This window comes from Gavia stellata, chromosome 6, assembly GCF_030936135.1.
Source record: "Gavia stellata isolate bGavSte3 chromosome 6, bGavSte3.hap2, whole genome shotgun sequence".
Classification (NCBI taxonomy): domain Eukaryota; kingdom Metazoa; phylum Chordata; class Aves; order Gaviiformes; family Gaviidae; genus Gavia; species Gavia stellata.
The window spans coordinates 23,065,754-23,082,154 of NC_082599.1; the positions used below are offsets into that span (position 1 = coordinate 23,065,754).

Below are 16,401 nucleotides of genomic sequence, written 5' to 3' on the forward strand. Positions count from 1 at the left end.
GCAGCTGATGCATCCCATATTCTGGAGAAGTGCGTTGAAAGGCAGCAGATTTCTGTCTTTTTCACCCTCCGCTTTCAGCTAAAAATTTTTCCTCTACCAAAAGGCAAGAGGCAGGAGTTACTATGACAGGCTAAATGAGGCAGCCTCAAAGGGAAAATAAATATTCCTCAGATCCACCTTTTTTTTGACAGGTTTCTAGGAGGCTCCACAAAAATATGATTAACTCAAGAAATTATTAGAGAAAGATGTTCAGGTTTTGTTGTTTTTTTTTAAGGTTCCACCTTCCCTTTAGAATCTAAATCTGCAAATGGAGGCATAGGTGAGTGTCTGCTCATGTGTGGGGGGTAACCAACCTAACAGTGTGCAGGATATTTACTCTGGTTGTTACGTATATATATGTAAATGCACATTGAACATTTGTTTTAAAAACCCCTACTTTTCATGGGCAACAATGCCTTTGAGTCGCCTCTTCCTTTCCAATTTAGCAAAAGCAATTTCGTAGTGTTACAGCAAATTAGAAGAGTTTCATCAGTTATTTCCTTCCTTCCTGTTCCACCAGCGGTGCAGGCTTTGAAATGACTTCTCAAAAAACATCACTGCACGCTGAAATCACGAAACGCCCATAAAACTGTCGCGCGCCATTCGCAACAGCTGCCTAGCTGGACAGCAGGCCAGCACACAGACCCTGACATGGGGATATGTCCCTTTTGCTGCCCCGTGTCCCCCTTCTCTGTCACCTGGCGGGGCACAAGCCACCCAGTTCACTTCATTCTCCAGCCTGCCCTTCCCGGCTGCCCTGACACCGCCGGCCGGGCTTGGCCTCCACCTCCCAGCCGGCACTGGACACCCTGTGGGGGCGCAGGGCCTGAGGAAGGGCAATGTGGTTGGGGATTTCATCGCTGCCCTTGAGAGGAGGCCTTGGCCAGGAGGAGACGTTGACCCCAAAGGGGTTCCTGGCAGGGAGCTGGCCCTTCTCCCGATCCCTCACTCTGAGGAGGGTGCGGATGGTAGAGCTGCTGGCCAGCATCGGCCCCACGGCCACCTCAGCGGGCAGCAGGACCAGCTAACCCGGGGGGTGGCTTCATCCTCCGGGCCTAAGCCCACTTTGGGGTTTAACGAGCAATTAGTAATGCCAAATTAAGCCGCTACTCCGGGGCTGCGCAGCGGGCGGGGGCTGGTAGGGAGCAGTCGGCTTTGAGGAGAACGGGCAGGTGGGAACGAAAGAGCGGCGGAACGGGCGGGCGGCGCTCGGGGAGGCTGCCGGGAGGGCCGGGCGCAGGCTGCCGGAAAATGGCGCCGCTGCGGGTGCTGGAGCTCTACAGTGGTATCGGGGGGATGCACCAGGCTCTGAAAGGTACCGGCGAGCGGCCGCCGCCAGCGCGTCCCTCGGTGCTCGCTGCCGCCGCGGCCCCGCCGTGCCCCCTCCCTTCCCCCCACCCCCCCCGGCCGTCTCCTCGCCCACCCCCACCTCCGAGGGCGCCATTTTCTCGATGGGACCCCGACCCCTGAGGGAGGCGGTGGAGGGCGCCATCTTCTCGATGGGGCGGGCTAAGATGACCCTTCTCCCGCAGCCCCTTCCCCAGCCCGGCGTGTCGCCTCCTCCCGCCGTCTAGCACAAAGCACCGTGTGGAAGGAAGCTGTGGGGTGGGAGGCCGGCCTTCCCCCCTCGTCCCAAGCCTCGGAGGCACAACCTCCCCCTCTACAGGGGCTTGAAAGTGATCTTATGGCGGTGGGGTTGGTGCTGTCTCACAGGCCTGCTGTCAGGGGCTGTGTGGGGGTGAGCTGTAAAGGGGGACTGGTAACTGGGTTTTGGCTAGTGATGTGTTTGCATTAGGGGTCTATGGCTGTAAACTGAGCAGTGCCCGAAAGCATTCATGGCCTGCTGGATGGCACCAGGTACCCAGGAGCACATTGGGAAGGAAATGAGGGATCCATGCTCCTTCTTCAGCCCAGGCAGCTGCTCCTGGAAAGTCCGTGATTTTGTGTTCATTAATACATGCTCTGTCTTCTACTGACACATGCCTGCTGCAAATGGGATCGGGATCATGGAGATGCACGGGATAATAATCGAATTAGCCAGGGTATCCCATAGGCATGCACATAGACTTGGTTTTCATGGCACGTAGTTAGGTGAATAGCTGGTACATGATGCAATATGAGCCTGACCATATGAGGTTGGTATATCATTTTATAAATATGAAAACTGAATAAGGAATTTGAACTGGTATAGATAGTTCATGCTAAACCATGTGCCCAGGTGAGTTTTTGGTCTGGTACAAGGAACCCTGGAGCAAAATTTGCTGAATTAATTAAAGCATGGCCTGGGTGACTTTCAGCAAGTCCTGCAGATTCTCTGTGACTTAGCTTCCCCAAATGAAAGATTGAGCTAGGGCTATTGATTTCCTTCGGAAAGTACCCTGGCCTTGTTACTTTGAAGTCCAGGTTCCAACACACATTTGTATAATTTACGAGAATCACCATAATAATTTTAGTTGTAACTACAATCCTTCAAATACTTCAGTCTTCATAAGCATTAGCAGCACTTCTGTTATACTCTACAACAGAGAGCATTGCCATAAAAATACCAGGTGAAAACTCACCTTATCTTGTTATTTTTCCAGGGAGCTGTGTAATATTAAAAGGTTATGCTTACAGGGTAGAATCTGTTTAGCATCATTTATTTACTTAAAACATACTCACAATTGGCAATGCAGCATTTTTTCTACTATCTAACTTTTCCTTGAATGCGTATATATGTGTTATGTAATTATAATATATAAAAATACACAAGGTACCAAAATAGGTACCTGCATTGTTATTGTCAATAATCCTAACCACCTGTTGTAAGGATGCAGATTTTGGTGTTTTTGTGGAATAAAAAGAGGGTGTTATACATTGTATATAGTGTATATAACTGTAATGGTAACACTCTGCTTTTGTAGTAGACTTGTTTCTGAAGTGATGGGGAGCTATCTACATGTTATAGACAGTTTCCGTATTTCCATAGAACATGGACTGGTTCCTGAAGCTTAGCCTATACCATGGTCCTTCAGTCAGCTGTTTGTCATGTGTTGGTGTGTGTATGTATGTAACAAATCTTTGCTGAATATTATCTAGCTATGTTCTTAACATAATAATAGATGTCTTGTGGATGTTCGGTAATATGCTGCAATAGTTAATAAATTGTAATGCCAAATGTTGATATCCTGTGGATGGCCACCTAAGAAAGCGTCATTTACAACACAACAAATACTTAAAAGGATGGGAATATTGAGAAGACAGCCTTCGAAGATTATCAGAATACTGTAAACTTGTATCCAAAAGATATACTGATTGAGTGATGCCCCAGTGGATAGTTACTGTGCATAGGAAGACTTAAGATCATATATTACCTTTATATATTGTGTAGTTTGGAGGGTGAAGGAATTAACCAAAAACCCTTGTATTATTTCCTGAAAGGGTAAATTTGTTTCCAAGCTTACTGTTTCTGAACTTGCTGAACACAACTGCATCAGTGTCAGTGCATGTTGTAATTTCTGTTCTGGGCTTATATTTGACTGAAGAAATTGCAATAACTATAAATAGTGAGACTGAGATTCTTTTGTAGTGGTACCAGCCAAAGCAGATGAAGGGACTGTGTGTAAGAGGAGACTTAAATTATTATTTGTGTAAACGACCCTAGATAGTACTAAATGGTTAAATACCAATAGAAATTTGCAAAGCGGATACATACAACACTATTTGCATTACAGTTGGTATAACTTTTTAAAATCTGGGTGCTTATTTTTCTGGGAGGCATATGAGAAGTCAGGCATTGTGTTGTCTTGGAAAAAGTCCAAACTGTACACTTCTGGATTAAAATCTTGTTTTGAGTGTTGTTAAAACTAATAATCAGGCAATTTGAATAAAAAGGGTTCTATGCAATTTGTACTGAATTAAGTATTTAATGACAAGTCATTATATAAAACTGGTTTTGATAAATTTTATTGCATTCAGGAATACTGATACAGTCAGGAATTTTACCCTTTCTGCTCTTTTCTCTTTTTAAGTCTCTTAGATGTCTGGATTCAGTTTTCTCATACAGTTTGTCAAGGAACAAAGTAAAGTCAAGGGGAATTTCAGTGTTTGCTTTTATGTGAAAATCAAACAGAAAAAAGTGAATGTTCCTCTGTAAGTACTTTAATAATAGGGTTTCTTATATGTTTTAGGCCTATATATGTACATGAAACCATGCTATTTGAAAATATCTCTGATAAAATTTTTTGGATATAATTTAGCAAATAGCAGATTGTTTGGCATCTTCCATTTGAATCAAGTATGGAAATACTAGAAGTTGTTTTTTTCTGTATAAATATGAAGCTTGAAAGAAAGCCCTCCGTTTTGCCAGTGCTTTCATAAACCAGATACACAAGAGATGAAGATTACGTATAATACTTTATTTTCGTGGTATGGTTTCTAGTGAATCTATACAGCCAAGAAAAATAATAGGAACATGTAGAAAAGAGAGAGAGCATGAAACACTTCAGTGGCAGCACCCCAGGAAAGCTACTTGTTCTACAAAAGGGATTCTGCAGCTCTGGCAAGTTCTGGCTCAGTGTTGGTTCCTGGCCGTGTTACGTAGCCAGTTTTGTGGCCGGTTATGTTTAGCAGAGCTGGTCCAACTTTCTACTTTTCTGTGAAATTGCCAGAGTTTTCAATTGGCAAATAGGTATTTTCCAGGAAATCTGACGCTACCTTTTCTACCCTGAAGCCCTTTTTGCCTGTGATCTTTCATAAACTTAGTTTTAGGGCAGCTTATACTTGAACTTGCAGGATAAGGATGTTCGTTGTTTCGGCAGCTGTCATTAAAGTAGAATGCATTTGGCAACAAGTAGTATGCAGTTGATTTTGAGATTATCCTCACCTACAGTAAGAAATAATTGAATTTTAATAAATTTATGGAAGTTTATACTCTCTTATAAGTGTTTCTCTATTAACAGTACATAGAAGTTATTAGTACATAGTTACATAGTTGAATCAGGTTCTTTCTGACAGTGAAAAGAAGGCTGTTCCTGAATTTAGATTTTAGTCCAAAACTGAAAAAGAAAAATCGTGGGCATTTTCTATCTCTGTTGATATGGTAGCTGTAGATAATTCAGCATATGCAGAATTTCTAGTTTTAGATTGTGAATGCTTTATAATAGTATTTTAAGTTCAACAGCAAAGACATGCAAAAAGATACGATTTAGAAAGTTGAGCCTGATTAAGGTCAGAAGTCAGCGAGTCTGTTCATAGTCACGCTCTTGAAAGATTGAGGCAGCTAAGAGATGGGAGTGCATTTCTTCCTTCTTCCCACCCTGTGTTCCAAACTTTGCGAGATTTATAAATGTTGATGTTTAGATCACATATGTCTAAACCTATGATACTTTATATATGTATATGTGTGTGTGTGTGAATGTGTTCTTTAAATTTGAAGTGCAGAGTTTCTGCAGCGAAAAATACAGTGTTTTATTTTTAGAAAATCTATGGCTACAAATTCATTTCCTTAGCAACTTTCCATCAAACAAACAGCCTGCTCTTCCTCATTCCCAACCAAAACAAACTTAAACTGGCTTATTAATTTAGGCAGTTTTCCCATGAAAAATGGGTTCCAGGTCTCTGCCACAAGTGTTTGTAATCTGCCAGGTCACTGAAAAAAGTCTCCGTGCATAAAACATGGAAGGACATCTTTTAAAAAAATACCGTAATTTTGCAGTGATAAAATTGGTCATCTTTTTCCTCTGCAATTGTTATACTTCAATTTTACAGAGTAAGAATTTGAGTCTCTTGCATTCTGTCATCTCTGTTTATTAATTTGATTTGATTATTTCTGTGAATTGCACAGCATAATAAACTGGTGTGCTTAATTACACTGAGCATAGCTATCTCAGGAGGAGAGGCAAAGCAGACAAAACTGGCAAGCAGCTTTAGGATTCAGCACAATGCAAAACAAAAATATTGTCGGTTTCAGCAAATTTTTACACCTAAGCTTATTTTGATGTAATGCTTCTCTAAAATATAGCCCTTTGTAGCACAGGATGGTGCCAGTTGTGCTATAATGTAAATTTACGTAGTTTATATGGCTGAACATGAACAAATCCTGTACAAATAGAGTAGTGAAAAAAGTTGCTAAGTATCCTGCAGGAAGCAAGTATCAAGTTTACGGATAGCTGTGTTGATTGTAGCCATGGGCAGTTCAGCCTAATCATTTCAGCCAAGACCTGACAACTCAGAAATGAAATCTTTGCTCACTGGTTTAAAAGGAAACAGGACTGACAAAACATGTGACTAATCTTCCCTTTTCCATCTGTTTCCATATATCTGTTGGAATAGATAATTGTTCTGGCTCTGATTTTCCAATACGCTGAGATCCGCCTGCCCCTGCCCTTGGTGTAACACTGTGTATTTCATGTGCTCTGCTGACATTGATGATTCTATTACAAAAGTACACTGGTGAATATAAACAGAGCTATGTTAATTTTAAGGTCTGCTAGAAACACTTGACAAAGGAATCGATTCTGAAGAGGAAAAGGACAGCTATTGTAATGTCAGAGATTTTATTTTCTGGGTTTGAGGATGACACCCTCTGGGTTTGTTTTTTTCCAAATCAGAAGCTAATGCACGCGTCTTGTCTTCTTTTGTTTCAAATGCTGCACCTTCCAGTCATTACAGCAGCATCCCTTTCAATACTGCATAGCTGAAATGACTCATAAGCATTGTGTATACAACAAAATAGAGAATTGGGACCCAAAGTTTGATTCCTGCCTCTTTAGGCAATTTAAATAACAGTTAAAGAGTTTCTGCTATGTGGATCCTAGTGGTTTTAAGACTCAAGTCCAAAATCAGTACTTTCCTAGTAGGATGATACAAATTTGAGTTCACCTGCTTTCAGCCGAGAGTGTATTACAATCTAATCTGCCTAAAAATAAGACATAACACCTCCTTAGTAACTTCCCCATCATGTTTGTGGCTTCCTTTTGAGTTACAACATCTCTTTCAGAAATGCGAAGTCTCAGTTCAGAACCTGTGGTGTTGAGGAATATTGCAAATCAAGTATTCCAGCAGCTACTTAGTTTCACTTAGAAAATGTGTATTATTTTTTCTTTAGTCTGCATAAAATTAAATTGTTTTCTGCATAGTTGTACTTCTCTTAAATGGCTGTGTTTTGAAAATTGGACGTACTTGTTTGGAAAAAATAAGTCTCCAGAGCTGTGCCTATTTCTGTATTGAAGTTCAGCTATATATTTTGGGGAGCTGATTTAACATCTCACTAAGTCAGCAGTTCAGGGGCATTTTCATATTCCTGAGTTGCTTTTGTGCCTTTTGTCAGTGGGGATAGTTAAACACAGTCTTGATTCTGTTTTTTTTAGATTCTGCTTTCAGTCTCTTTTATGATACATTCCTACGGTCATTTTCAAGTAATAAATATAAATGCTATAGCAAAACAGAGTATCACAGTTTTACATGGCAGTTATTTACATTTCAGGAGGAGAAGTTCTTTAAAAATGTTTCATTTTTGCAACGTTTGAAATTTACACAAGCTTTTCTTTGTTAGGTTGGATGTGTGAGATTGCTTGTCCGCTCGAACTCCTTCATGTGTTTCCAGGGTATTTCCACACAAATATGCTTAATCAGCTTTTAGAGGGAGTCTGTTCTGTAACAGGAACTCCCAAGTGAGCCACAGCTTTTGAGTGAGAAGGAGGAGAAGCTTTCAAAAAATTATCAGGTCTTAGAATTGGGAAGAGAGGATGTTGGGTGGAATAATTCAGGAAAAGTTCCTGTCCCTTTTCCATGCAGATTAACATCTCTGGTTTAGGCTGAACATTGTATTGCAAAGGGATTCATTAAATTACTAATAGCTATGAGCTCTCTTTCAGCATTTCCAGGCATTTGGGCCTGTGAAGTCCCTTGACGCAAATCCCCAGTATGTCTTTTTTCTTGTATGTGTGCAAGGATTGGTTAGTAAAAAGGATGAGCATCCGAATCATGAGTTGTGAGAGAAGCACACTGCCTGCCTTTCCAATTGTCATTTTTAAACTGTATGTTAATTCAGATAATAATTTGAGGTTCTTGGTATTTTTTTTTTTAATTTTTTTTTTCTTCTGGAGTGCCTGGAACACACGGTAAGGATCAGCTTGTCAGGTTGACATGTTTTAAGAACTGAAAGAATAAATGAGAAAAGCAGTCTCTTAAACAGTACTTGAAGTTTGTTCCCATTACTTAGGTGTTACAGCTTTGTTTTAGGAAGATGAAAGTGTCTGTTCTTGAATATTCTTGTAAATTAAGACAGTCAGCCTGCTAAGGCGGTGTTCTTTTCACGCTAGATGTCAGTGTTAACATACCTGTTCTGTAATGTCAGGTGTAGTCATTCTGTTTTTCACGTGGATACACCTGTATTTAATACTTCAGTTACAATTTATGGACAAAATGTCAAGACAATAACTGCAAATAATGATTTGTATGTTGACCCTTAATGGGCAGCTGTCTGTAAATCTTTTTCTTGTGAAACTCCTATTCATTTTGCCCTCCATTGCACCAAGTAAACCCAGGAGAACCAGGTTGGTCTTTGTTAAAATGTCTGCTACAATCTTTCCAATACCTGGATTTCTCTTTCATCTTAGTTTTGAATAAGATGGCCTTGAAAACCTGAAAGATAGTAGATGGGTGATAACTGCATCACTCAGAATTAAATCCACTGGGGGCATCATAGTTGTCTTTTCATCCTTTCAAACTAAATAATTAGCTGACTAGAAGTAATTCATAAAATGTCTCATAAGGTCATTTGTTAATGTGTTACTTGAGCATGTTGTTGTGAGAGTACTCAAAGGCGTCTGGCTATTTGCCTTGTTTATTTTGGCTTACAGAAATTTTTTTAAAATTGCCTGTGTTTCATCTGGGGCTTTGTAGTGGTGACCATAATGTAGATTTCCTGGTGGTTGAAACTGGTCTTGTGTATCAGGAAGTACGGTCACTGTTTTCTGCCTGTGGCTGTAACAGTGACCGCAGCCTATCTTCCTGGATAAAAAGCCTCAGTGAAGGTATTGTGGTTAGTAATAATAAATAGTGTGACATGATGAGCAGTGGATTAAACTGTTCTTTTTATGTCTTTAGCTTCTGTAGAACCTATTGTTGTGTTACTCTATAAATTAACCATTGCTTATTTACATTCTTTTTAGCATATTTTTTGTTCTTGTCTAAGTGTCTAGAAGTGCTTCCTTTGATATTAAGAGAAAAGGAGCTGCCAAATGTTGTCTTTCAAAGCATCTGGTATTTTTGGGGACCTTGAACCCAAAGGAGGCAGCAGTTGAGTTCAAGGCCCAAGGTTGTATTAGAATATAAGCACAAATGTTTTTCAGGCAACTTCTTAAAGTTTTATTGCAAGAGTAGATGTACCTCAGACATATTTATTGGTACCATTTTTTCACACTTCTAAAATAACACATTTAGTTCCTGTAAGTTGTCAGTGGCTGGAGAGTCTCAGGCAGTGGCAGGGTGGCTCTGCTGGTTGACTCAGGCTGCGTTCCTATAGCTAAGGAACTTGGTGGCCACAGAGACCAGTGGAGTGCAGGTGGGAATGTTGTAGAGATGCCCCCTGTTTGGAGTATATGTGTGACTGTATCTACAAATTAGGAAGTGCACAGTTTGCTTCCGTTTTTGGATATATAAGGAAGGGAAGTATTTGCTATATGATTATAAACACGATATATTTTTCATATAAAGTTTTGATGGCAGCACAGCAGAGTTTGATCCTTTAATATTTTTGAGCGTAGCTGTAACACAACTGAACGAGCACATTTTTCCAAGAGTAGTAAAGAGAAGTTACAGTTTTCAAATTCTTTTTTTTTGATTTTAGAAAGCTGCACATCTGCTGAAGTTGTTGCTGCTGTTGATGTGAACACTCTTGCCAATGAAGTTTATAAGCACAACTTTCCCAGCACACTATTATGGCCAAAGACAATTGAGGTGAGTAATGAATGTCTTTTTTTGCTGTAGTCTAGCTTTTGTAGATGTAAGTTGTCTTCACTATCCTTGTTACTAGTAAGAGAAACAAAAAGATTTCATTTATGTTGTTATGAACATAACAGCTTTACAATAACTTTGCTTCCTTGTGCTGTGGTTGTTTGTTGGAGGAATACTCACACTGCAGTCTTTTCCTGGAAGTCTTGACTGTTGCATCAAGAAGGATTACATGAATGTTAAGAGGAATGCTTACCAGCAATAACGGAATGACAAAAATCATGTTTCTAGATTAAAAAAATATTTTCATGTATTTTGAAAGAATTTAATCAAATTACTTGGAGGCTTGCCTTCATTTTGTAGTTATAGTTGAGCTCAGTAAAACACAAGAAAATATACTGGATGGGACACAGTCTTGTGGGTTTTTTGTGGGCTTAATAGATCAAATGTTTTAGGAATTCTGTCCCTTTCCCAAATTATTTGAAGAATAACTAGGTAAAATTGGCTTCTATTTTAATAATTGAGGGGCAAACTAGGCATGTGGTTTTGCCTGGATTTAGTTAGAAATTACTGTGTACTTTTTAATCTTCTTTTACAGTTTTACAACATGATAGTAAAAGATACTGAATTTGTTTTAAGAGACCAGCTTAAGTAAGACTTAAACAGGTGGCTAAAGGTTAGCTCCTTATTCAGCACTCAATAATAACAGGCTAAACGATAATTTAAAGTTTTATATGGGAAAATATAAATATGCAGATTACAGTTAGTAAGACCTTCTTTAAATTTATTGGAAAAATAGCAACTTTTGTCTAGTTTCTGTGGGCAGTTATGTTACATTTGCTATATAGATATCCCTCAAAATATGTGAGGCGGTGTCTCACTCATAGTTACTTGATCATTTTCCTTCTCCTCTCCTCTCGGCCCCTTAGTGTGTTGTCCTTCTAGTGTTGCTTAAAATTAGTCTAGAGGAACTTCTGCTTGTGTAATTAGTTCATGCCAGAGACCTAATTCTTTCTTCTCTGAACAGAAATATTTTTGCAGAGTAGAGCTTTCATCCATACAATATCTTTGAGGGATTTTTACTTGGCAAAAACTAAAATGAAGTAAACTTTACAGGATGCATTGGTAGTGAGCTCCTAAGAGTTAAAACTTACAGTTTGGACCTGGAAAAATTACCATGTTAACACCTGAGCAACTTTCCTGTTCAGATATTTTGTCTTTTGAGAAGATCTAATATTTTTTTCACCTGTTTTGGATATGTTAATTTTTTTTTTTGGTGTACAAAGACTTTGTAGCTGAATAATGATACTTTATTTGGAGGAAATAACTAGTTGGTATTTTGATGTGATCTACTGAAAGAACCACTACACCTTTTCTGAAAGAATGAGTAGATAAAAACCTCAAGATTATGTGTAGACGCTATCATTAGTGGTTTTTGATTAATATTCAAAGCAACCAAATGTGTAGTTGCATTGCATGGATTGCCAAGGTAGAAAATCATGAAATTATTAGGTCAAATGGGAGATTAGGTAGTTTTTTGCTAAATGGAGCATGTAGTGAAAGTAAGAGGGGTAGTTTGGTCTGAAGGATGACTTGAAAGTTTCATACAGTTCATAACACTCAAAATTATTCTATTTTTTTCCTTATTCAGGGCATAACACTGAAAGAATTTGACAGATTATCTTTTGATATGATTTTGATGAGTCCTCCCTGTCAGCCATTTACAAGGTAGATACAGCACACTTTGGAGAAAAGTGCGGTTGTTACAATATGTACTGTTAAAGAAGAAATGTTTTCAAGAGTGATACTGTGTGGCTCACCTGTGTATCTTTCTCTTCCTGAGCAACAATGTTGTAGCCCTACTCACCATGAGATTCACTGAAGTGGAAGAAGTGCAGCAATTTGAATCTTAATTCTTGATCACATTTCTTGTAATGTATATTTTAATTCAGTTGCAATTAAGTAAGCTTTTACAGCACCTATTTTGCATACTCTGAAACAGTGAAATTCAAAGATTTTGCTGCTTAGGAGTGCTTGAAATGATTTAGTGGACGGTATAGAGAAATATCTTGCTAATCAAGAACTGAACTTACTGAGATGTGATTTGTCAGATGAGTTTCAAATTCATGTAGTTTGACAGCAGTGACCAGTGGAGGTAAGATTCGAATAACTGTACTCATGCAAAGTAGTAGCTTCATGAAATATTCTGTTGATGGTGATGAAACTGCTTGTGTAAGAAAGTATATCTCGATGAACGCTCTAATATTAAAAAGAAATCCCTCCAAAGTGGTGCTGATCTATAAAAATGTATTTGGGCAAGCCTATGATATATATAGGAATCATTCCTCCAAAATTTTTTCTTCTATAATACCATGAAAAAAAAATATCTTTCTATGACTAATTAATTTAGAGACATGCTAAAGCTCTTCTACTAAGGCTTTATTCTTTTTAAGAGCTAATACAAGTATAAGTTACAGGAACACAGGCCTGGAATCGTTTTATTATGTTATTGTTTTTATAACCTATGTGAACTGTCCAGTTTAATGTTACAAAATAGGTTACAAAGTTATTCATATGGGGCTCAATCCTGCAAAATGGTATGCACTGAAGTTTTGATTAATGGAAATAATTTAATATATTCAATATAAAATAGTTGGGTATTCCCAGGAACTTCAGTGGGTTTTTTTTTTTTGTTCTTTCAGAGCCAAGTATGTTCAAGGTGTTTGCTGGACAAGACTAGAATGCTAAACGCTTTGCAGACTGGGGAGTAGGTTTCATTACTGAATGCTTCGATTTTAACCTCGCTGTGAGCTAATGGATTCCAGGGCAGACTTTCATTCCTTAGAGCATTTCTTAGGACACTGCCTCTGTGAGCAGGCCCTTATGTCTGTACACAATGCTTTTGTAGAATCCCTTTTTGAAACTCAAAGCAAAAAGTGTCAGCATTCTGTAGAAAAATATAAGTCAAATGTCAGTCTGCTCCAAGTAATATACAGGTGTTTGTTTATTCTTTCTTAGAACTGGCCTGCAAGGTGATGTATCCGATCCACGGACAAAGAGCTTTCTCTATATACTTGATATTCTCCCAAGGTATAAATGAACTTCTACCTCAGTTCTTAAGCCTTTGATGTAACCAAGTAGGGGTGTTATATTGCAGCTAGACAAGTCATCTATAATGTTTTACAGGGATACTACTGGTATTGTCTTGTATTACTTGTTTGTTTTCACGTGATCATATGTAACTGAAATACTTGTATTTTATTAATACCGTTATCATCTCATAGTTACTGTATATGCTTTCATTGTTTGGTTTTCTTTCTTATTGTGTGTCTCCTTTAAACTGTGGCTATATCATAAATGAAACAAATTGAGTTAGTTATTTTCACTTCAACATGATCTGGATGAGGGGATAGAGTGCTCCCTCAGCAAGTTTGCAGACGACACCAAGTTGGGAGGGAGTGTTGATCTGCTTGAGGGTAGGAAGGCTCTGCAGAGGGATCTGGACAGGCTGGATCGATGGGCTGAGGCCAACCGGATGAAGTTCAATAAGGCCAAGTGCCGGGTCCTGCACTTGGGTCACAACAACCCCAGGCAACGCTACAGGCTTGGGGATGAGTGGCTGGAAAGCTGCCCCGCAGAAAAGGACCTGGGGGTGTTGATCGGCACCCGGCTGAATATGAGCCAGCAGTGTGCCCAGGTGGCCAAGAAGGCCAACGGCATCCTGGCTTGTATCAGAAATGGTGTGGCCAGCAGGAGCAGGGAGGTGATCATGCCTCTGTACTCGGCTCTGGTAAGGCTGCACCTCGAATCCTGTGTTCAGTTTTGGGCCCCTCACTACAAGAAAGACATTGAGGTGCTGGAGCGTGTCCAGAGAAGGGCGACGAAGCTGGTGAGGGGTCTGGAACACAAGTCTTATGAGGAGCGGCTGAGGGAGCTGGGGTTGTTTAGCCCGGAGAAGAGGAGGCTGAGGGGAGACCTTATCGCTCTCTACAACTACCTGAAAGGGGGTTGCAGAGAGGTGGGTGTTGGTCTCTTCTCCCAAGTGACTAGTGACAGGACTAGAGGAAATGGCCTCAAGTTGCACCATGGGAGGTTCAGGCTAGATATTAGGAAAAAGTTCTTTACTGAGAGAGTAGTGAAACATTGGAATAGGCTGCCCAGGGAGGTGGTAGAGTCACCCTCCCTGGAGATATTCAAGGAGCATGTGGATGTGGCATTGTGGGATGTAGCTTGATGGGCATGGTGCTGTGTGGTGTTGGGTGGGTTGTGGCTTGTTGTTGTTGTGTGGTGGGGTTTTTTTTTTGTTTTTTTTTTCTTTTCCAGGTTGGACTTGATGATCTTACAGGTCTTTTCCAACTGTAGTGATTCTGTGATTCTGTGAACATCAAACTTGCACTGACTTTATTTAGAAGCAGGAGTAGGTAATATAATAGTTTGCTAATGGGCGTCATGGAAAGATGAAAATTGTTTGAAATAGCAGGTTGAAAAAGCTTTGATTCACCGTTTCGTCACCTTTTGAACAGGTAGTATTTGAGTTTTTTAAAATATTTTATTGACTGCACAATACAATACATCTTCTGTCCCCTTCCATTCTTTCTTAAAGTGTCTATTCTGTCTTTTTGGTGCTGCTTCTAGATATTTTGGGGCAGCTTGTGTATTTTTGGTTTGTAGTACAATCTCTTGTTTTAAGGAGTAATACTAAAAAAAATGAATAGCACTGCACTGTCTGAACAGTGCCCTTGTCTTTGTGTTCATCTATCATTTTTGCCTAGTCAGACTCCAGTTGCTAATAAAATAGCCATAATTATTTGTTTTATTTATGCACTAGATTTTGAAACAGTAAATCCAAACAAAGTGGTTTTTGCTGACCTAAAATGTTCTTACTGAGAGTGTTAAAAATCAGCTCCAAGTAATGTTTGTAGTCTTTTTTGGGAAGAGATGTACAGCACTGTAAGAACCTTTCCTGGGAAAGCGAAGCAAGCAGTTGCTCAGGGAGATCATCAAGCAGAAATCTCTGCTTCTGGATTGAGTTGTCCATTGGGCACCAATTGGCATGAGCCTGAGAATTTCCATCAGTTACAGTCTACCAGACACTTACGTGGCAGTCCTGCTTTTGCTGGAGACTGAGACAGCTGCTCTCTGTATATTCCTTCGTTGGTTAATCTTGCTGTCAGAATTGGAGGAGGATGAAGAAAGGTCTGGCTGGCTCTCTTTTATTCTTTTTTCTTTTTTAATTTTTTTTTTTTTTTTTTAAATGCATGCTGTCTGCACAGAAGGAAACCGGTACCAACAACAGGCTTTCTTTCAAATTGCTGTTACCACTGGGAGAAGAGGGTCTTCATCCTTCTTCCAGAAACAACTTTTTTGCAGCCAGCAACATTAAATGGGAGCACCTCTTTGTCCTTGTCATTAGCAGATGGAGAACACAGACACGGAAGGGCTGAGTGGCTTGGCTGGGATCACCTAAGAAATCTGTGGCAGAGAACACAAAGCAGAACACAATACAGATTCTGTAGCCTAGTAAGTTAGACAATTAATAGGTAAAAAGAAAGATTATTATTACTCCCCTGCTTCTAGCAGAGGCACAAAAATAGGGAGGTAATGTGGGTTTCCAAAAGTTGCAAAGGATGTCTTTTCTGGAACAAGGAATGTATCTCAGTCATCCAGACTGACCTTTCAAAACGATAAATTATAAACAGCAGATAGTGTGTAATTTTGTGTAATAATTTGTCAGAATAATAGTACCTTCCTTATTCTTAAGGGAATCCTGACCTCAGTATTCTTTTCCGTTAAACTGAGACACAGTTAAGAGGCTGGCTGCTTTTGGGACACTGTTGTGCATTAATATGGAAATGTTGCTTCCTGGTTGTTGTGGTCTCAGCTGGATAAAGGGCAGAAGCTTTTCCTTCTCAAAACCAAAGCTTTAGACACTGCAGGACATATGTTTCTTGTCATGACGATGCAAAGGAGCTGGGCTTGGCTGTGGCACTTTATCTCAACATCCCATGAGACCCTGCTGACGTCCCTTATCTCCCTTGGGCAGGTTGTTTCTTGAGGCAGTACTTACTGTAAGAAGTCTGTAATATGTTCAAAATGGTGGCTTCTGCCGAGTTTTGCAGTTCCAATAGATTTATGTTTTACTGAGATAGTCTTTGCATATTTTCTGGATATGACGTGTTTGCCAGACATTGAGTATGGAGTATTTCAGCCCAAAAAAGGGAAATTCTTAATATAGGAATTATCACTTTGCATTCTAAATTGGTACGGCATGCGTTCAGTTTATGGAAACTATAAAATAATTTCTCAGCCCTTGGCTGTTCCTACCTTACTTTCAGCCTTTTATAATGAAATGCTGCTGAAATAAGGCTCAAAGATAGCCTGGGAAGACAATTATTATACATCTGGAAAGGACAATTTCAAGATCTG

General features: G+C 39.7%; 1 protein-coding gene across 2 annotated transcripts in view; it reads left to right on the forward strand.

The window, feature by feature from the left end:
* The first annotated feature begins 1,290 nt into the window (after window positions 1–1,290).
* The window catches only part of TRDMT1 (tRNA aspartic acid methyltransferase 1), a 31,827-nt gene continuing 16,716 nt past the window's right edge, over window positions 1,291–16,401 (forward strand). The window contains exons 1-4 of one of the 2 annotated variants that reach the window (XM_059818697.1): window positions 1,291–1,354; window positions 9,872–9,981; window positions 11,627–11,703; window positions 12,994–13,065. In XM_059818697.1, coding sequence (XP_059674680.1) covers window positions 1,291–1,354; window positions 9,872–9,981; window positions 11,627–11,703; window positions 12,994–13,065 — 323 coding nt within the window. The remainder of the gene's footprint in view (window positions 1,355–9,871; window positions 9,982–11,626; window positions 11,704–12,993; window positions 13,066–16,401) is intronic. The other variant, XM_059818698.1, reaches the window with a different exon arrangement.